The following is a 20,918-nucleotide window of genomic DNA, read 5'->3' on the forward strand; positions in this document are numbered from 1 at the left end:
AAGTTACCTCTGACCCGGAAGCTGATTTGCTGCAATAGTTAAAACATTTTCCGCCTGAAGTGTGTGTTTCACCCGAAGGAGAACAAGTCGGCACTGGGGAATTTTGTGTGTAATTAAACACACAAAAGTGGAAGAAGAAACGAGTGAGTTTGTGTCTAAAAGAAAAAGGTAAGTCGTTCTCGGCGAAGGAGATCCTGTCGCGACTTGCTAACACGTTAGCTTGCTAACTTTAGCGCAATCAACACACGGCCTGAAGACGCAGACCTAACCCCGGAAAAGTGGCTTGAATGCCGCTTAAATCCAAGCAGTGGACACTACACACATGTTATATTATATTGTAATTACACATGTCGATATAGTCGATTAGTTATGACAGGTTTTTCTGTGTGTTCATTTCAGACACTATGGACTCTCCGAGTAGAAGTCCACCTCCTAAAGAACTCAACGGTGAGTTGAACACATAACAAGTAGGTTGTTGTTTTTATTATACATTTAAATATGTATATGTGATGTTATAAAGTCTACACTTGTCTGGTTTATATGGACTGTTGTCTGGTTCGTTAGTTACGGGTGGTTTGGTGAAGTGAGAGATGGGTCTCGGTAGGGCTGCGCAATTAAGGCATACTTGCCAACCCTCCCGATTTTCCTGGGAGACTCCCGAATTTCAGTGCCCCTCCTGAAAATCTCCCGGGGCAACCATTCTCCCGAATTTCTCCCTATTTCCACCCGAACAACTATATTGGGGGCGTGCCTTAAAGGCACTGCCTTTAGCGTCCTCGCTCACCTGAAACCTTCACCCCTTAACAGCCGCATGTTGTCCAGGCGTCCGCTTTTCCTCCAAATGAACAGCGTGCTGGCCCAGTCACATAATAATGTAGCGTTATCAATGGTCTTTACTCGAAGATGTCAAGAAATGCTGATTTTTCAGCATTTCCAGTGTGCTTCCAATTCAAAGATGGCTCACCAGGTCAGGTCAATATTGGGGCGGTATAGCTCGGTTGGTAGAGTGGCCGTGCCAGCAACCATTTGTGCATCGCTAAGTAACGTATTTGATTCATGTAAAGAGTACGGTGCTGCTGTGATCATGACGCTAATGAGAACATTGATTAATTTGTTTGCAGTTCATTTCTTGCTACAGATATTAGTCTGTAATTGTTTTTATGATGTGAAGTTCATATTTTGTCTCATTATTTAGCTGTAGATGTCCCTGTTGTTCAGAAATGTTTGCTAGCGATATCAAGATTCAGTATATGCTGTTGAGATTCATTCAACTACTTTATTAAATGGGTTGTACTTGTATAGCGCTTTTCTACCTTCAAGGTACTCAAAGCGCTTTGACACTACTTCCACATTTACCCATTCACACACACATTCACACACTGATGGAGGGAGCTGCCATGCAAGGCGCTAGCCAGCACCCATCAGGAGCAAGGGTGAAGTGTCTTGCTCAGGACACAACGGACATGACGAGGTTGGTACTAGGTGGGAATTGAACCAGGGACCCTTGGGTTGTGCACGGCCACTCTCCCACTGCGCCACGCCGTCCCTATTAATACTATTAAGGATATTTTCTTGATTCTAACAAATTGAACCAAAAACGCAATCATGTGGTCATCCGTGTCGGCTTTCCTGCACAACAACAACTAGGCTTTTAGTTTCTTTTATGAAAATCATCAACAAAAATACAGTAGATTGTACCAATAATCACAATATTTATTACCAGGACTTTACATGACGTTAGTTTATTTGCACAACAAAGTCTTCTAGTTATATTTAGGCATAGCAACCACCAAAGAAAACAAACTAATGCCATCTCTTGTCCTTTTCTTACATTTAGTTCTGCTCTCAAACACTACTAATATAGTAGAGAATAAACTTGATTGCATCGCAGAAATGTTCACAAACAAATCAAATGTTCAAACAAACATGTTACAAAGTAATCCCTGCAGACACGAGCATGGTTCGTTTGTATTCCACAAGATGATGAAAGTTATATTTTTAAAAGCCATTTCATTAAACGCACTTTTGTTTTCTTCCCTGACTTTATTACCTTAATGAACCACTTTTTCAGGACTCTATGAGAGCTCTTTTCTATCTCTCTATTTGAACGGCTGGAACACCCAAGAACAGAGCAGATGGCAATATTTTTCATAATTTTTTTATGGCCGTATAAAAACAGGGTGGCCTGTTACCTGAAAAATAGTTGGTCTGCGTTAGCGCTTGTAATAACAATATTGCTAAAATGTGCTTAATATTCAGGTCACGACATGTAAATGGAGTATTGTTGGTGTTTTTTGGATGTTTTTAGAGGGTTTTATGGTCAGAATAATGTACCCGCATTAGCTACATTGTTAGCCACATCCTAATTGCCTTATTTAAACGCACTTAAAGTTCCCAAGTTTGTGTTGTTGCACCCTAAAGCCACCCTTTCTATGTGTCCCCAGGAGAGTCCCATGAGGACTCCGGGCCCCAGCAGGGTCCCTCTGTTCCCCGAAGTACCGAAAAAGGATCAGGCAGCGAAGCTTCCAGCAGCTCAGGCAGCAGCAGTGAGGAAGAGGACGCACACAATGTGGCCCTGAGGAAGATTAGGAGCCACGTGGCCCAGATCAGAGTATGTAAAAGTCTGTGACGCTTATCTCGACAAACCTTCAATGTCGATAAACCTTTCGAGTCCCGATCTGACTTGTTCTTCTTACTAGCCAGTGACCGACCGCTTTTGTTGACTTAAAATCAGGCAAAACTGGACAATCATGCATTACATACTATACATTACCTTTTGCACTTTATTAATGTATATTATGTGTCATTGCCTGAAATAAAGAAATAAATGAATGGAGAAAAAAAAAACAAATGAAAATGTGAGCGCTAGAGGGGTCATTTCGGTAAAAAATTTATGTTTTTGTTGCATTTTGAAAGGTGACTCTGCTTGTTTGCAGAACTCCAGGTCCAAGTCCAGGGAACAAGATCAGCTTGAAGACGGAGAGCTGAACAAATCCAACTCCTTGGAGAGAGAGAGGTCCAAATCAAGATCCAGGGAGCAAGACCGATCCAGGTCCAGAAGCCAAGACAGGTCCAAGTCCAAGGAAAGAGACAGGTCCAGGGGCAGAGACAGGTCCAAGTCCAAGGAAAGAGACAGGTCCAGGGGCAGAGACAGGTCTAAGTCCAAGGAAAGAGACAGGTCAAGGGGACGAGACAGATCCAGGTCAAGGGGACGGGACAGATCAAGGTCAAGGGGACGGGACAGATCAAGGTCCAGAGGCCGAGACAGATCAAGGTCCAGAGGCCGAGACAGGTCCAGAGGCCGAGACAGGTCCAGAGAGCGGGACAGGTCCAGGTCGAGAGAGCGCGATCGAGACCGGCAGCGTTACGACAGAGGACGCTACGCACGGTAAAACAAACAACAACCAAAAAGTCCTGCAGGTGAAAGGCGGTCTTCACCGTGTCCACACTCTGCTCAGGGATCGCTATGTGGGTCGCCATGACGATGGCGAGCGGCGCCAGGACAGGGACCACAGGGGCCGCGGTCGCAGCCATTCCCCGGCGGTGGCGGCCAACGAACCCTCGGCCAAGAAGAAGAAGGAGGAGCTGGATCCCATCCTGACCAGGACTGGGGGGGCTTACATCCCCCCCGCCAAGCTGCGCATGATGCAGCAGCAGATCACCGACAAGAGCAGGTACGAGCCAAGCAACATCATTTGTAAGGATCGTGTGGCTGATGCTCCCCCCCCTGTGCAGCCTGGCCTATCAGAGGATGAGCTGGGAGGCTCTGAAGAAGTCTATCAACGGTCTGATCAACAAAGTCAACGTGTCCAACATTGTCAACATCATCCAGGAGCTCCTGCAGGAGAACATCGTCAGAGGGAGGTGGGGTGGAACGAACACACACACACACACACACACACACACTCATGTTGTTCACCGTGCTGACGCTGTGTACGTGCAGGGGTCTACTGGCTCGCTCGGTGCTTCAGGCTCAGGCGGCCTCGCCCATCTTCACTCACGTGTACGCCGCCGTGGTGGCCATCATCAACTCCAAGTTCCCTCAGATTGGAGAGCTGATCCTCAAACGCCTCATCCTGACCTTCAGGAGGAGCTACCGCCGCAACATAAAGGTACGCCCATGTAATACAGAGTTAAAAGTCACCGATAGAGGGCGTTGTCACACCACAATGTTTTTTGATTTCTCTTTTGCTTCCCAGCAACAATGTCTGACATCGTCCAAGTTCGTGGCGCACCTCATCAACCAGAACGTGGTACGTACGGCCGCGGCCGTCTGATTGGTCGCGATGTGGCGCCATCCAAATACACAGTTTGTCCGTGTCGTCCGCAGGCCCACGAGGTTCTGTGTCTGGAGATGCTCACTCTGCTGCTGGAGCGGCCCACCGACGACAGCGTGGAGGTAGTCATCGCTTTCCTCAAGGAGTGCGGCCTCAAGCTCACCGAGGTCTCCCCCCGTGGGATAAACGGTAAACTGCAGCGATTTGTCACGGACACTTAAGAACACACACACTGATTATTTAGTATTAAGGGTTCCCGAAGGTCATTAAAAAGCATACAAAAATCTAATATTTTTTTCCCAATAAAATTAAGGCCTTAAATGGCATTAAAAAGCATTAATTGCGATGTCCGGGGACTTTAAAATGTCATACAATTGCAATTGGCAACAAAACAAACCACCTGACCCAGTTTTTCCAATTGGGGGAAAAACTGCCCTTCACGGTGTTCAATATTTATTGAAGTGTTTTTTTTCTTACAAATAAGGAGTCCTTTTTATTTTGATGTTTGTTTACCTATTTAGGATGATTAAGTTATTCACCTTCCAATTGCAATTGTACAACATACTACAGTATTGCATTTGAAAGGGTTACTCGCTGTTATATGTTATGATTACATTAGTGCTTAATTTGGCCACAGTTTATGTAAAGTTTTCAATTATTCAGTATTGTCAAATGTTTTGTCCAAACAATTGTATGCTTTTGATTATATATAAAAACAATCTGCAGCTGTAAATTTGTTTTAAGTTGCAAGAAAAAAACATTCAATCAAATTTGCTGATACCTGCAGAAACCCTGGCTACCATTTTCTGACACCAAACTACTTCCTCATTTCTCAATCATTTCAAACTGTTTTAAAATCAAAATGTTCCGCTCATTCAAGAAACGATGACTCTCTAGTAGAGATGCGCGGTTTGCGGGCACAACCGCGGAGTCCGCGGATTATCCGCGGATCGGGCGGATGAAATTAAAAAAAATTAGATTTTATCCGCGGGTCGGGTCGGGTCGGGTGGTTCAAATTATAAAAAAAAATTAGATTTTAAATATATTCAGGCGGGTGGCAGTTAAACCAATTCGGAAATATATATACATAGTTAAATGTTGTTACCCACATACGAAAAACGAGCAGACACCTGCAGCATATGCCACAACAGAAGAAAAAAAAAAAAGAGATGGACACTTTTACGGAGCGGAGAAGGGACGCCTCGCCGGGGTCCGGGACCGAGGCCCCTTCCCCCGAGAGGGCCCCACCGGGAGCCGTAGCTGAGGCGATCCGCGAGAAGGGCCCGACGCACGTCCAGGGTCACCACCGCGCCCACCGCACCGACACCCCGCCTCGTCCGCCTTTGCCGCGGCCGACGTCACGCGCAGCAGGTAAGCAGCTTACCTGCCCGCCACCCCCGCGGCCGGGGGCTCGTAACGGGGGTCACTCCGCGCACTCCGCCCGCGCAGCTTACCTGCCCGCCACCCCTGTTGCCGGGGGCGCGTAACAGGGGTCACTCCGCGCGCAGTGCGCTCACGAAAGGGGTGGGGCTCACCCGGGTTGATATAGACAGCAGCTAGGACGGTGGCCATGGAAGTCGGAACCCGCTAAGGAGTGTGTAACAACCCACCTGCCGAATCAACTAGCCCTGAAAATGGATGGCGCTGGAGCGTCGGGCCCATATACCCGGCCGTCGCCGGCAGCGAGACGCGCTTGGAGGTGCGCTCAGCGCGGCTCCCATATGATTGCGCACTGGTGTGCGTCTGGGTCGTGACAGCGTGGCACGCGAATGTCTGTGCTGCATTGGATCAGTCTCCTTTCTTTAACAGGCAAAAGCTTTATAACCTCACTAATGCCTTGCATCGTCTATATTAGATATATAACAACGGGCGGGTGCGGGCGGATAGCGGGCGGATGCGGTTCTGATCAAATGTTAGATCGGGTGGATTGCGGATGGTTGACGACTTTCTGATGCGGTTGCGGATGAAATAATTGCCTATCCGCGCATCTCTACTCTCTAGCAACACATCTCCCCAACAAGAGTTCCGCATTTTTGTTGAAAACATATACCATTTGACTAGTTTCACATTTCTTATACAATTCAAATCATTCCGGAACCAAAACTTTCAGCTCATTCTGGACTTCAGTCTGTCGAATTTTCACTTTTTTTTCCTTAAATTTTTGTATTTTTTGAGCCACAAAATTTAGGGGTCCAATACCATAAAAAAAAAACAAGTATGGCCTTGCATGTAAAATGTGCAATACAAGCAGTCCTGCAGAGTGCTTACTTGTGCAAAGCTGTCCTCCAATAAACACACATGGTTGGTCTTTCTTTTTATTTTAGTAAAGTCATTTACAAAAGGTAAACATGAAAGGCTATAGGCTACTAGGAGCTAGCGGCGACACAGCAGCTAAGCCTACAATAGCACACAATCTAGACACATGTAGTAAGTGTCTCTCATTGAACTATATTGCTGTCTTAAACAGCACATTTGTCAATATAAATAAGTATCAAATAGAGTATTTTATAGACTATAGAGGGCACTGGTGTATAAGCCGCACCCACTAAAAATTAGGGGGACAAAAGGTTTCCATATACCGTATTTTCCGCACTATAAGGCGCACCGGATTATTAGCCGCACCTTCAATGAATGGCATATTTCATAACTTTGTCCACCAATAAGCCGCTCCGGACTATAAGCCGCGCCTACGCTGCGCTAAAGGGAATGTCAAAAAAACAGTCAGATAGGTCAGTCAAACTTTAATAATATATTAAAAACCAGCGTTCTAACAACTGTTCACTCCCAAAATGTACGCAAATGTGCAATCACAAACATAGTAAAATTCAAAATAGTGCAGAGCAATAGCAACATAATGTTGCTCGAACGTTAATGTCACAACACACAAAATAAACATAGCGCTCACTTTCTGAAGTTATTCTTCATTCGTAAATCCTTCGTCTTCGGTGTCCGAAGTGAAAAGTTGGGCAAATTTACGATCCACTGGCAGATGTTGGCGTCGTCTGGCGCTGCCTCCTCGTCTTAGTGAAGGTGTGCTCGCCTTCTGTCATCCATTGTTCCCACGCAGTTAGCAGTCTAGCTTCGAATGCCCTGTTGACACCAATATCTAGCGGCTGGAGGTCTTTTGTCAATCCACCCGGAATGACGGCGAGTATTGAATTAAGCGCGTAAGCGTGTCTCTCAATGTGCTGTTATGAGCTAGCAAATATAACAACTACACTACCCAGCATGCAACGATAGTTACGAGCATGCGCGGTAGCCCTGAGAAGCGTTGTTGTATGCTGGGAGTTAGAATGTGGTTATGAGCACGCTGTGAGTAAACGTTGAGAACTCAGTTAACACGCCTCGTCTGCATTATTTATAATTAGACAGACAACACACTTAATAGGAGCCATTTTGGGGTCTTTACATAAACACACAAATGGAAATGAAACGTCACATATCCCAGCATGCACCGCGCGCTTCTTCGTCATCCACTGTTCCCACGCAGTTAGCAGTCTAGCTTCGAATGCCCTGTTGACACCAATATCTAGCGGCTGGAGGTCTTTTGTCAATCCACCCGGAATGACGGCGAGTATTGAATTAAGCGCGTAAGCGTGTCTCTTAATGTGCTGTTATGAGCTAGCAAATATAACAACTACACTACCCAGCATGCAACGATAGTTACGAGCATGCGCGGTAGCCCTGAGAAGCGTTGTTGTATGCTGGGAGTTAGAATGTGGTTATGAGCACGCTGTGAGTAAACGTTGAGAACTCAGTTAACACGCCTCGTCTGCATTATTTATAATTAGACAGACAACACACTTAATAGGAGCCATTTTGGGGTCTTTACATAAACACACAAATGGAAATGAAACGTCACATATCCCAGCATGCACCGCGCGCTTCTTCTACGGGGAAAAAAGATGGCGGCTGTTTACCGTAGTTGCGAGACCTAAACTTTATGAAAATGAATCTTAATATTTATCCATATATAAAGCGCACCGGGTTATAAGGCGCACTGTCAGCTTTTGAGAAAATTTGTGGTTTTTAGGTGCGCCTTATAGTGCGGAAAATACGGTATTAGCCGCACCGCCTTATATAGTTTGTAAAATTAATTATTTACACATAAATATTTTGTAAATGTTTATTTACACACCATGATTGTTTCGAAATGATGTCTGTAACACGGCAGTAAAACGGATGATCAAACAAAACCGAAGTCATCGTCATGGCCCCACTCGCTGTGGAAGCTAGCTCTCCAATCAGCCAAAGAGACGCAATAATAATTTACTGAGTAATGTGTGAACAGAAACAGAAACAATACAAAAATAAAGCGATTGTAAGTTAGTAATACTAACACAGACACTTGTAAATCTGTTAGCATATTAGCTACTGCTAACGACACTAGCTTCATTACGTTATGATAGCACGTACAAATATGCATTAAACCCTCCTACAGACATCTCACATGGGATGGTTTAGTAACTAATAAGTGTATTAATTTAATTAGTGAAACTTTCAAATGTTGCTTGGAGTGATGAATGAAGAATCCTTTTGAGCAGAACCGCTTTGGAAAAGTTTTCCCTCTGGTTCATGGCATTAAAACAAGAAGTACATTTTTAACCCGTTGCACCTGCAGCGAGCGAACTCGTCCAAAAGACGTGCCATAGCACAGACAATAACACACAATTTCAGTGTGTCGGCTTGCGTTCAAAGAAAACTATTGAACACAAAACATTATGACCGTTAGCGAAGAAAAATCCATACTTTAGCTGCACTATATGATAAGCTGCGTAGGAAAAAAGTTGTGACTTATATTTACGGTAATAATAGTTGCATAATACTTACAATGACAAAGTCTCCAAAGTGGAGGCATATTAGAACGCTTTATGCGTCATGATCTTATATTACAAAATTGTAGGTGATTAGGTGTTGCCACAAACCAATTACCACTCCAGTGTAACTTAAAGACAGTGTAATTCCAATCCAAACGGTTAATAATAAATATCTTAGTGTTTTACATACCTATTATTATTATTATTATTATTATTATTATTCTCTGTTTGACTCATTTCACTCGGTCAAACCTTTTCTAACATTCCACAACACAATATAATAAAATTATGTATGTATGCTCCACGGCTCTGTGTTTTATCAGAAGGGAAATATTTGTATCAGAACACCACTAATTGGAGCATCAAAACATCCACTCGTTATCTTTTCCACATTTGTGTTTCAGCCATATTCGAGCGTCTGCGCAACGTACTCCACGAGTCGGCCATTGACAAGAGGGTCCAGTACATGATTGAAGTGATGTTCGCCATCCGGAAGGACGGCTTCAAGGACCACCCGGTCATCCCGGAGGGCTTGGACCTGGTGGACGAGAATGACCAGTTCACACACATGCTACCGCTGGAGGACGAATACAACACAGACGACATCCTCAGTGAGTCCACAAGTGGTACAAGTACAACATGTACACTCTGTGCTCATTACATGTGTGTGTGTGTGTGTGTACAGATGTGTTCAAGCTGGACCCTAACTTCCAGGAAAACGAGGAGAAGTACAAAACATTAAAGAGAGGTGAGAACACGTCAGCCGTGACTTCCCTTTTGTTTTGAACCAATCAGCTTTGTCCTCTTGGCAGACATCTTGGACGAGGGCAGCGGCGACTCCGGCGAGGAGGGAGACGGCAGTGAGGACGATGACGATGATGACGACGATGGCGACGGCGAGAAGCAGGAGGGTGAAGGTGAGCGGGGGTGTCCTGCTTCTGTCACTTCATAAAACAACACAAAAAACGACGTCACGTTTCTTTGAATGTGTGTCCTCAGACGAGAAGGTGACCATCTTTGATCAGACTGAGGTCAACTTGGTTGCCTTCAGGAGGACCATTTACCTGGTCATCCAGTCCAGGTGAGCGACGTCACGCTACGGTTGTTGTACACAGCGGATGAAACATTTAGAACAGTGTTTCTTAACAAGAAACCCTGGATCTCAGGAAACAGAGTGGACCGACACCAGCAGATGACATGGCACCCCAAACCATCACCCAACCATGCAAATTTTGCATTTCCTTTGGAAATCGAGGTCCCAGAGTCTGGAGGAAGACAGGAGAGGCACAGGATCCACGTTGCCTGAAGTCTAGTGTAAAGTTTCCACCATCAGTGATGGTTTGGGGTGCCATGTCATCTGCTGGTGTCGGTCCACTCTGTTTCCTGAGATCCAGGGTCAACGCAGCCGTCTACCAGCAAGTTTTAGAGCACTTCATGCTTCCTGCTGCTGACCTGCTCTATGGAGATGGAGATTTCAAGTTCCAACAGGACTTGGCGCCTGCACACAGCGCAAAATCTACCCGTGCCTGGTTTACGGACCATGGTATTTCTGTTCTAAATTGGCCCGCCAACTCCCCTGACCTTAGCCCCATAGAAAATCTGTGGGGTATTGTGAAAAGGAAGATGCAGAATGCCAGACCCAAAAACGCAGAAGAGTTGAAGGCCACTATCAGAGCAACCTGGGCTCTCATAACACCTGAGCAGTGCCAGAAACTCATCGACTCCATGCCACGCCGCATTAACGCAGTAATTGAGGCAAAAGGAGCTCCAACCAAGTATTGAGTATTGTACATGCTCATATTTTTCATTTTCATACTTTTCAGTTGGCCAACATTTCTAAAAATCCCTTTTTTGTATTAGCCTTAAGTAATATTCTAATTTTGTGACACACGGAATTTTGGATTTTCATTTGTTGCCACTTCAAATCATCAAAATTAAATGAAATAAACATTTGAATGCATCAGTCTGTGTGCAATGAATAAATATAATGTACAAGTTACACCTTTTGAATGCAATTACTGAAATAAATCAAGTTTTTCAAAATATTCTAATTTACTGGCTTTTACCTGTATGCTGCATAAGAAGGAACTCATAAATAACAGACGAAAAATAAATTTACCTACCGGGTACAATTAATTATGTGCTGCGAAAATAAATACACTAAAATAATAACAAATTTAACAAATATGTTTCTTAACTAAACTGTCAATAAAATTAAAAAATACAGCTTCACCACTCATACAAGTCATACTAGTTGCGTTTAAGAAACTTCTTTATGACTTTAGCTCCAGACTTCTTCTGTTTGTTTGGTATTGTCATTACTGCCACAAGTGGTGGAAAAGTATATTACAGCTGAGTACCGCTGCGGCCCGTATAGACCACATGTGAGAAACAGATATTTTTAGTTAAGAAACGCTACTCTAGGTATTGTGGCAAATTCCCATGCCAACAAAGCAAGTCTACCTGACAGAAAACTCAAACGTACAAGTAAGACTCCACTTTTCAAAATGTGCTAGCTCGATGCTAATTTACATTGAATTTGCTATCGACATGCTACCGATTAGCATTAGAGATTTTACATGGCGATTTCAAATTTTGGTCAGGAAAACAACAAATTTGCACGTTACAATCAAACAGCTGGTGTGTAATAAATACAGTACTTACAGTACAAACACGTTACAGGGCGCAACAAAGGACCAGTCTTTACACTACTGCCATCTGACGTCTTGGAACTGCAACAGCATGCAAAGTCTGCTATATAATACTTGCCCATGGGACGTGTAAGAAAATAAGATATAACACCAGGTCAGCACAGTTATTACCTTAAATTAAACAAATGAGATTTTATCGTTTAACAAATTAACATTTATTAGCACATGAACACACACAGAAGTATGTAAATGGGCACCGTATCGATTCAAATGTGAAAGATACCCACCACTAGTCTTGGATGGAAATGCTTCCGTCAGTACACTTAAGTATGCTAAGTAAGAATTTTGACAGTGTAGTGCTGTCCTACGTGTGTGTACATGCGGAAGTGTGCCAGTTGACATAAATACCGTATTTTCCGCACTATAAGGCGCACCGGATTATTAGCCGCACCTTCTATGAATTACATATTTCATAATTTTGTCCACCAATAAGCCGCCCCGGACTATAAGCCGCGCCTACGCTGCGCTAAAGTGAATGTCAAAAAAACGCTGCGCTAAAGTGAATGTCAAAAAAACAGTCAGATAGTTCAGTCAAACTTTAATAATATATTGAAAACCAGCGTTCTAACAACTCTGTCCCAAAATGTACGCAAATGTGCAATCACAAACATAGTAAAATTCAAAATGGTGTAGAGCAATAAATAGCAACATAATGTTGCTCGAACGTTAATGTCACAACACACAAAATAAACATAGCGCTCACCTTCTGAAGTTATTCTTCATTCGTAAATCCTTCGAATTCTTCGTCTTCGGTGTCCGAATTGAAAAGTTGCGCAAGCGTGGGATCCAAAAATGGCCGGCTCCGCCTCGTCGAAGTCATCGGATTCAGTGTCGCTGTTGTTGTGCAGCAGTTCTGTGAATCCTGCCTTCCGGAAAGCTCGGACCACAGTTGTGACCGAAACTATCTGCCCAGGCATTTACGATCCACTGGCAGATGTTGGCGTATGTCGACCGGCGCTATCTGCCCGTCTTAGTGAAGGTGTGTTCGCCTTCGGAGCTGTGTGAAAAAAGCCACCCGGCCTCTTCGCGTAAACTTCCCTTAACCACTCGCTCATCTTTTCTTCATCCATCCATCCCTTCGAGTTAGCTTTTATGATGACGCCGGCTGGAAAGGTCTCTTTTGGCAAGGTCTTCCTTTTGAATATCACCATGGGTGGAAGTTAGCATGGCAAGCTAGAACCACAGTGAAGGATGACTTCTCATTCCCTGTGGTGCGAATATTCACCGTACGTGCTCCCGTTCCACAGTGCGGTTCAGTTGCTGTGAAATACGGTAGTAATCCGTGTGCGGATGGAGAGATTGCGTCTTTTTATGAACCGGATCCTTGTCGCGTAGTAGGAGCCATTTTGTGGTCTTTACAGATGTAAACAGGAAATGAAACGTACGGTGATATCCGCGCGTTTTTTCTTCTTCTTCCGGGGGCGGGTGAAGCGCTTCCTGTTCTATGGGGGCGGGTGCTTTCCTTGGCGGTTGCTTGCGTAGAAGAAGAAGCGCTTCCTGTTCTACCGGGAAAAAAGATGGCGGCTGTTTACCGAAGTTGCGAGACCGAAACTTTATGAAAATGAATCGTAATAAAGCGCACCGGGTTATAAGGCGCACTGTCAGCTTTTGAGAAAAATTGTGGTTTTTAGGTGCGCCTTATAGTGCGGAAAATACGGTACCAACACACACTGCGATGTACTTAATTAGGCTCACAATCTGCTGAGATCCAGATTGAAAAAGATAGTAATGCCCACTTTTGATTTACACTGTCTGAGAAGTGTTAATTGAACAATGTTTATTCATCTGCTTGTGGAAAGGAGCTCCTCAGACCCTCAGTTTGCCTTCATGTAGTTGGCAGGAAACTGCCTTGACTCCTTCCCTCTTTCTTTCCTCCCTTGTGTAGTTTGGACTTTGAGGAGTGTGCTCACAAGCTGATCAAGATGGAATTCCCTGACAGTCAGACTGTGAGTGCGCACGCACACACACACACACACACACACACACACACACACACACACACACACACACACACACACACACACACACAGAGCAACAATCTCCTCAGGTTAAATTCCATCACCTCTGTGACGGAATCCCTCCCCACACGCACTTTCAGATGTTTTTACAGTCTGGAATCTTTTCATCTTTTCACAACATTGATGATCAATTGTTAGCTTCACTTGAAACTTGAAATGATCACTTTGGGATTATGTGCGTATGTGTGTGTGGACTCTCTTATGGACCGGGCCTCCCTCAACTATACCATACACACATACATATATATACAGTAGACCTCACATATAGCCTACAATGGCAACTATAATTATTTGATACTTGTTCATATTGACAAATGTGCTGTTTCAAAATGTGCTGTTTTACACTGCAATATTGATCAATGAAAGACACTTATTACGTATGTCTAGCCTGAGTGCTTAGCTGCCTGAGTGCTTAGCTGTTGTGTATCTGCTAGCTCCTTGTAGCCTATAGCCCAAGGGTCGGGAACCTTTTTGGCTGAGAGCCATGAAAGCCAAATATCTTAAAATGTATTTCCGTGAGAGCCATATAATATTTGTTAACACTGAATACAACTAAATGCGTGCATTTTTAAGTAAGAGCAACATTTTTAGAGTACCGTATGATAAGTCTCTTGTTCTTTTTAATAACATTGTTATTCTGAAGCTAACCAATAATAAATAAAATACTTCTTACCATTAATGCGACTTCTTGAACAGGTGCGGTAGAAAGCGGATGGATGGGTTAAAATGCATGAGAATGTTTTATATTTTGAACGTTATTTTTAACGCAGTCATTAGCAGCGGAATTATTCATTACTTATCGTGTTAAGCAATGTCAGCTAAGGTTTATCTTGAGAGCCAGATAGTCTTTAAAAGGGCCACATCTGACTCGAAAGCCATAGGTTCCCTACCCCTGCTGTAGCCTATCATGTTTATTTTTGTAAATAACTTGACTAAAATACAACTGCCCGTTTCAGAGATCAGCCCATAATTTGACACTTGTTTCTTTGCTGATATTGGACCAATATTCTTAAACTGTGGTACGCGGGCTGCATCTAGTGGTATGCCAAATAATCATTTTATTAAAGCACAGTGTTTTATTTTCCTACTTTCAAACACAGTGTACATACTGTTTGTAATGTTACAGTGGCCCAAAATGTTAAATATACTTGTTACTTCAAACCTCTGTCTTGTTTTAATGAATACTTAAGCCTACTACGCTACTGTACATGTTTTTTCTGAGGTGGTGCACTTGGTGAAAATATTTTGAGAACCACTGTCCTACAGCATACACCCATTATACCAAAAAAGGCGATTTAATGACTTATAAAATGATAACTACCGTATTTTCCGCACTATAAGGCGCACCGGATTATTAGCCGCACCTTCTATGAATTACATATTTCATAATTTTGTCCACCAATAAGCCGCCCCGGACTAAAAGCCGCGCCTACGCTGCGCTAAAGTGAATGTCAAAAAAACGCTGCGCTAAAGTGAATGTCAAAAAAACAGTCAGATAGTTCAGTCAAACTTTAATAATATATTGAAAACCAGCGTTCTAACAACTCTGTCCCAAAATGTACGCAAATGTGCAATCACAAACATAGTAAAATTCAAAATGGTGTAGAGCAATAGTAACATAATGTTGCTCGAACGTTAATGTCACAACACACAAAATAAACATAGCGCTCACCTTCTGAAGTTATTCTTCATTCGTAAATCCTTCGAATTCTTCGTCTTCGGTGTCCGAATTGAAAAGTTGCGCTAGCGTGGGATCCAAAATGGCCGGTTCCGTCTCGTAGAAGTCATCGGGAGTCAGTGTCGCTGTTGTTCTGTGAATCCTGCCTTCCGGAAAGCTCGGACCACAGTTGTGACCGAAATATCTGCCCAAGCATTTACGATCCACTGGCAGATGTTGGCGTATGTCGTCCGAGGCTGTCTGCCCGTCTTAGTGAAGGTGTGTTCGCCTTCGGAGCTGTGTGAAAAAAGCCACCCGGCCTCTTCGCGTAAACTTCCCTTAACCACTCGCTCATCTTTTCTTCATCCATCCATCCCTTCGAGTTAGCTTTTATGATGACGCCGGCTGGAAAGGTCTCTTTTGGCAAGGTCTTCCTTTTGAATATCACCATGAGTGGAAGTTAGCATGGCAAGCTAGAACCACAGTGAAGGATGACTTCTCATTCCCTGTGGAGCGAATATTCACCGTACGTGCTCCCGTTCCACAGTGCGGTTCAGTTGCTGTGAAATACGGTAGTAATCCGTGTGCGGATGGAGAGATTGCGTCTTTTTATGACCCGGATCGTTTAGTAGGAGCCATTTTGTGGTCTTTACAGATGTAAACAGGAAATGAAACGTACGGTGATATCCGCGCGTTTTTTCTTCTTCTTCCGGGGGCGGGTGAAGCGCTTCCTGTTCTATGGGGGCGGGTGAAGCGCTTCCTGTTCTATGGGGGCGGGTGCTTTCCTTGGCGGTTGCTTGCGTAGAAGAAGAAGCGCTTCCTGTTCTACCGGGAAAAAAGATGGCGGCTGTTTACCGAAGTTGCGAGACCGAAACTTTATGAAAATGAATCGTAATAAAGCGCACTGGGTTATTAGGCGCACTGTCAGCTTTTGAGAAAAATTGTGGTTTTTAGGTGCGCCTTATAGTGCGGAAAATACGGTAGTCAAATATTAAAATATTTAAATATTTTAAAATTGTTTATATTAAAATAATAATAAAAAATATATATGTATTACAATAAGAACATATATGTATTGTATGTATTAAATTTACAGTTAATACAAAATATGAATAAAATACATAAATATGATGTATATTTTATTTCATATATATATATATATACACCTGTGTGTGTGTATACAGTATATATATATATATATTTTTTTGTATATATTTTTGTTTGTGTATATATATATATATATATATATATATATATATATATATATATATATATATATATATATATATATATATATATATATATATATATATATATATATATATATATATATATATATATATATATATATAGGGACGGCGTGGCGCAGTGGAAGAGTGGCCGTGCGCGACCCGAGGGTCCCTGGTTCAATCCCCACCTAGTACCAACCTCGTCATGTCCGTTGTGTCCTGAGCAAGACACTTCACCCTTGCTCCTGATGGGTGCTGGTAGCGCCTTGCATGGCAGCTCCCTCCATCAGTGTGTGAATGTGTGTGTGAATGGGTAAATGTGGAAGTAGTGTCAAAGCGCTTTGAGTACCGTACCTTGAAGGTAGAAAAGCGCTATACAAGTACAACCCATTTATTTATTTATTATCATTATATATATACACAAAAACAATTATTTTTGTAATTATTGTTTGCGTTTTTACATGTGTGTGTATATGTATGAATATTTGTGTGTGTGTGTGTGTGTGTGTGTGTGTGTGTGTGTAGCCTGCAGAGTGTGTGACTTGCAATGTCAGCTTTTTGAAATGATGAGACGACTCATCAGAACAACACAAACACTTGAGACTTAGCTCACACGTTAACAAAGAGCCTAAGCATTCAAGTAACTGTGTGTGCGTGTGTGCGTGTGTGTGCGTGTGTGTGTGTGTGTGTGTGTGTGTGTTTGTGTGTGTGTGTGTGTGTGTGTGTGTGTGTGTCAATGTGTGTGTACACAGAAAGAGCTTTGCAACATGATTCTGGACTGCTGCGCTCAACAAAGGACCTACGAGAAGTTCTTTGGCCTGCTGGCGGGGGTGAGACACATGGACATTTAATACCTCACCTTTTTCATGTTGACAACCAATACGAGGCTGTAATGTGTGTGTGTTTGTGTGTCCAGAGGTTCTGCCTGTTAAAGAAGGAGTACATGGAGAGCTTTGAAGCCATCTTTACAGAGCAGTATGAAACCATTCACAGACTGGAGACAAACAAGCTGAGGAACGTGGCTCGACTCTTTGCTCACCTCCTCTACACCGACTCTGTTCCCTGGAGTGTAAGCACACACACACACACACACACACACGCTTACTCACGCATGGTCATCCCCCTCACAAGTCACGTGACCCGCTGTCTGTCCTGCAGGTGTTGGAGTGTATTAAGATCAGCGAGGAGACCACCACTTCATCCAGCAGGATCTTTGTCAAGATTCTTTTCCAGGAACTGTGTGCCTACATGGGCCTTCCCAGACTCAATCAACGCCTCAAAGACATGTCAGCACACACACACACACACACACACACACACACATACATAAAGCCATTTGAGTGTCTCGCAATCACCAGGGGAATCCTCCAGGAGGCAGTAATTATTTATGGTGTCCAGCTAGTGTTTTTGGAGGGGACAAATAGTGACACTGTAAAATCACGATAATATTAATATTGTAATAATAATGTAATAACGTGTCTCTTTCAGGACTCTGCAGTCCTTCTTTGAGGGTCTTTTTCCTCGTGATAATCCCAGGAACACTCGCTTCGCCATCAACTTCTTCACGTCAATTGGGCTGGGTGGACTGACGTAAGACACACAGAAACATGCTGAAGCTCCGCCCCCAGTGAGGTCATACACCGGTCATGTGTGTGTGTTGTGTTCTGCAGGGACGAGTTGAGGGAACATTTGAAGAATGCCCCAAAGATGATCATGACTCAGAACCAGGAAGTGGAATCCTCCGACTCCGACTCCTCTTCCTCAGAATCGTCCTCGTCGTCCTCCGACTCCTCAGACTCCTCCAGCGACTCGGACTCCTCGTCCAGCAGTAGTAGCAGCTCAGGTTTGTGCACGTTTTAACGAGCTCCTCTTTGTCAGCGCGACATCGCTATTGACTCTTTTGTCACCTTCTCAGACTCTGACTCCAAGCGCAAGAAGAAGAAGAGGAAAGGACAAAGCGAGAAGAAGAAGAAGACGGAGAAGGTGAAGAGGAAGAAGCGGAGTCCTGACCAGCGCCGGCCGCCCGCAGACCGCGGCGACCACGACAGGCAGGACAGGAATGTCCGCGCGCGGAATGATGATGATGAGGAGGAGGAGCGCGCACGAGAGCGCCACCTGCAGCACGGCAGGCGAGACGAGCGGAGGAGGGACGACCCGGAGGAGGACAGTGCCAGGCGGAAAAAGGAGGGCGAGGGCCGAAGGAGAGAGGAGAAAAGGGGGCGGGAGGAGGACAGGAGCAGGAGGGACGGGGAGAAGAATAAGGAGAACAGAGACGGTAACAGAGAGGACAGGAGGAGGAGATAAAGACTGGCGAGTGTTCCTTCGTGCGCATTTTTATCTGAGAGACATTAAATTGTCATTTTTCAATGTTTTCTTTTAATCTTCCGTCTTTTTAGTAAGTCCCAGCAGCCATCTTTTCCTCCATTGGACTCTCGGACATGTGACACAGTGACCCGGATGGCTGCATGCAGACAGACAGGTTGGACCTTGTAGAACTGGACCCAAGGTGTCATCCCTGTTTTCTGTAAACGGTCTCCATGGCGACCACGACTGCGTGCCGTGTTTTCCATACAATCGTTTGTCTGCGGCAGACTGCCACAAATACATTAGGTGACTATTGTCTAGAAATGTCAAAGTACTACTGAGTACTTTTACACTCACACCCATGTAGTAATAAACATACATTAGTGTATGGATACGGCTCTTTGTGAATAATGACAGGTTGGACCAGAGCACTGAGGGCCACACAGAAAAATTGAAGCATTTTGATATTTGTCGTTTTTATAACATTAGGGCTCACCTCAATTTTTGTCAACGTTAAAGGTTCTGGGGACCCAAAGGGATCTGTCATTAAAGTGTTTTAAAAATAAGTTGTGTATATATATATATTTATTATTTTTTAAGCTTTTGTATGCTTTTTTTCCCCAAAGAAAACCCAGTTTCTGTATAGCAATAACACAAAATATGCAATATTTTCCCCAAAACATTTTTCAAAATGGAATTTTTGATATGACTACAGGTCCTGGGGACCCAAAGGGGTCTCAGTCATTAAAGTGTTATAAATAAGTTGTACCGGTATATGTAAAAAAAACAAAAACAAAACCTTTTTAATTATTTTTGTCCCCCCAAAGAAAACCCAGTTTTTGTATAGCAATAACACAAAATACATATTTTTCTTAAAACATTTTTCAAAATGGAATTTTTGATATGAGTGCAGGTCCTAGGGACGGTGGACCCAAAGGGGTCCAAGTCATTAAAGTGTTCAAAATACATATTTAAATTTTTATTAAAAAAAAAAAAAAATTAATATATATATACCAGTACTTTCAACACCTTAACTATCTATAGATCAACTTCAGATCTGGTTGTTGCCATAAAGTTGTGTATTTTTTGTTTTAGAACCTTTCTTCTTCAAAGAAACCCCTGTTATCTATGGCATAAACAAAATATGCAATATTTTGCCCAAAATATTTTTCAAAATGGAATTTGTGATGTGACTGTCACTAAAGGTCCTATAGGGACCCAGTCATTAAAGTGTTAAAAATAAGTCACATATTTTTTTAAATTTTACTTCTTTATGATTTTTTTTCCTAAAGAAAACCCAGTTTTTGTATAGCAATTACACAAAATATACAATATTTTCCCCAAACATTTTTTTAAATGGAATTTTTGATATGATTACAGGTCCTGTGTGTGTGTGTGTCCCAATACTTTTGTCTCGCAGGAAATGTAGCCACATGAGACACAGCGCGTAGGTAAGATGTCCACTGGGTGTGGAATGTGTCACCATGGTGACGAGTAGAGTCCCACTTAGCACCAAGTTAACGCCAAGGAGTCCTATGATGAGCGGAGCACACGTGAGGAGGGCGGGGCTTGTGTGTGTGTGGGACACCACCAGGTGAGACACGGGGACGGATGCTCTTCAATGACCGTGACCTGATGACGTCACGCGCAGGTGAGTTGACAGTCGGGCGCGGATGTGCGTGTGAGCGCAGCGAGTGAAGTGACCCGCGCATGCGCAGCGCCTCGCTCCCAGCGGTCATTCGCGCTTCTTTTTTTCAGTCAGGTAGCGTGTGTCTCTCTCACGCACACGCGCGCGGGACTTGGCTGCTTATCGATCAGCGACGTGCGCGTGGCCGGCACCCTTCATCATCATCATCTTCTGGTAAGTCACATTTTCCCTCCTCTTCGTCACTTTGCTGCAATATT

At 43.6% G+C, this 20,918-nt stretch overlaps 2 protein-coding genes across 2 annotated transcripts in view; both read left to right on the forward strand.

Annotated features, from left to right (window-relative positions):
* On the forward strand, nt 1–19,579 carry cwc22 (CWC22 spliceosome associated protein homolog). The gene is made up of 20 exons (XM_061970969.2): nt 1–168; nt 400–447; nt 2,445–2,611; nt 2,937–3,388; nt 3,459–3,674; nt 3,736–3,864; nt 3,944–4,112; nt 4,200–4,253; nt 4,331–4,466; nt 9,499–9,705; nt 9,780–9,842; nt 9,907–10,011; nt 10,094–10,175; nt 13,691–13,751; nt 17,462–17,539; nt 17,626–17,778; nt 17,868–17,995; nt 18,198–18,299; nt 18,380–18,552; nt 18,625–19,579. Exons 2-20 carry the CDS (start codon nt 405–407, stop codon nt 19,011–19,013), a joined length of 2,907 nt encoding a protein of 968 aa, XP_061826953.2. The 5' UTR covers nt 1–168; nt 400–404; the 3' UTR covers nt 19,014–19,579.
* Nucleotides 19,580–20,458: 879 nt separating this feature from the next.
* Nucleotides 20,459–20,918, forward strand: part of znf385b (zinc finger protein 385B) — a 26,758-nt gene continuing 26,298 nt past the window's right edge. The window contains exon 1 of the mRNA XM_061970968.2: nt 20,459–20,874. Coding sequence (XP_061826952.2) covers nt 20,724–20,874 — 151 coding nt within the window. The 5' untranslated portion in view covers nt 20,459–20,723. The remainder of the gene's footprint in view (nt 20,875–20,918) is intronic.

Source organism: Nerophis lumbriciformis, linkage group LG13 (assembly GCF_033978685.3).
Source record: "Nerophis lumbriciformis linkage group LG13, RoL_Nlum_v2.1, whole genome shotgun sequence".
In the NCBI taxonomy this organism is placed as follows: Eukaryota; Metazoa; Chordata; class Actinopteri; order Syngnathiformes; family Syngnathidae; genus Nerophis; species Nerophis lumbriciformis.

Coding starts and splice junctions, on each gene's coding strand:
- cwc22 (XM_061970969.2), top strand. CDS start 405: ATGGACTCTCCGAGTAGAAGTCCACCTCCTAAAGAACTCAACG. Junction 448..2,444: donor ACCTCCTAAAGAACTCAACG/GTGAGTTGAACA, acceptor ATGTGTCCCCAG/GAGAGTCCCATGAGGACTCC. Junction 2,612..2,936: donor GCCACGTGGCCCAGATCAGA/GTATGTAAAAGT, acceptor GCTTGTTTGCAG/AACTCCAGGTCCAAGTCCAG.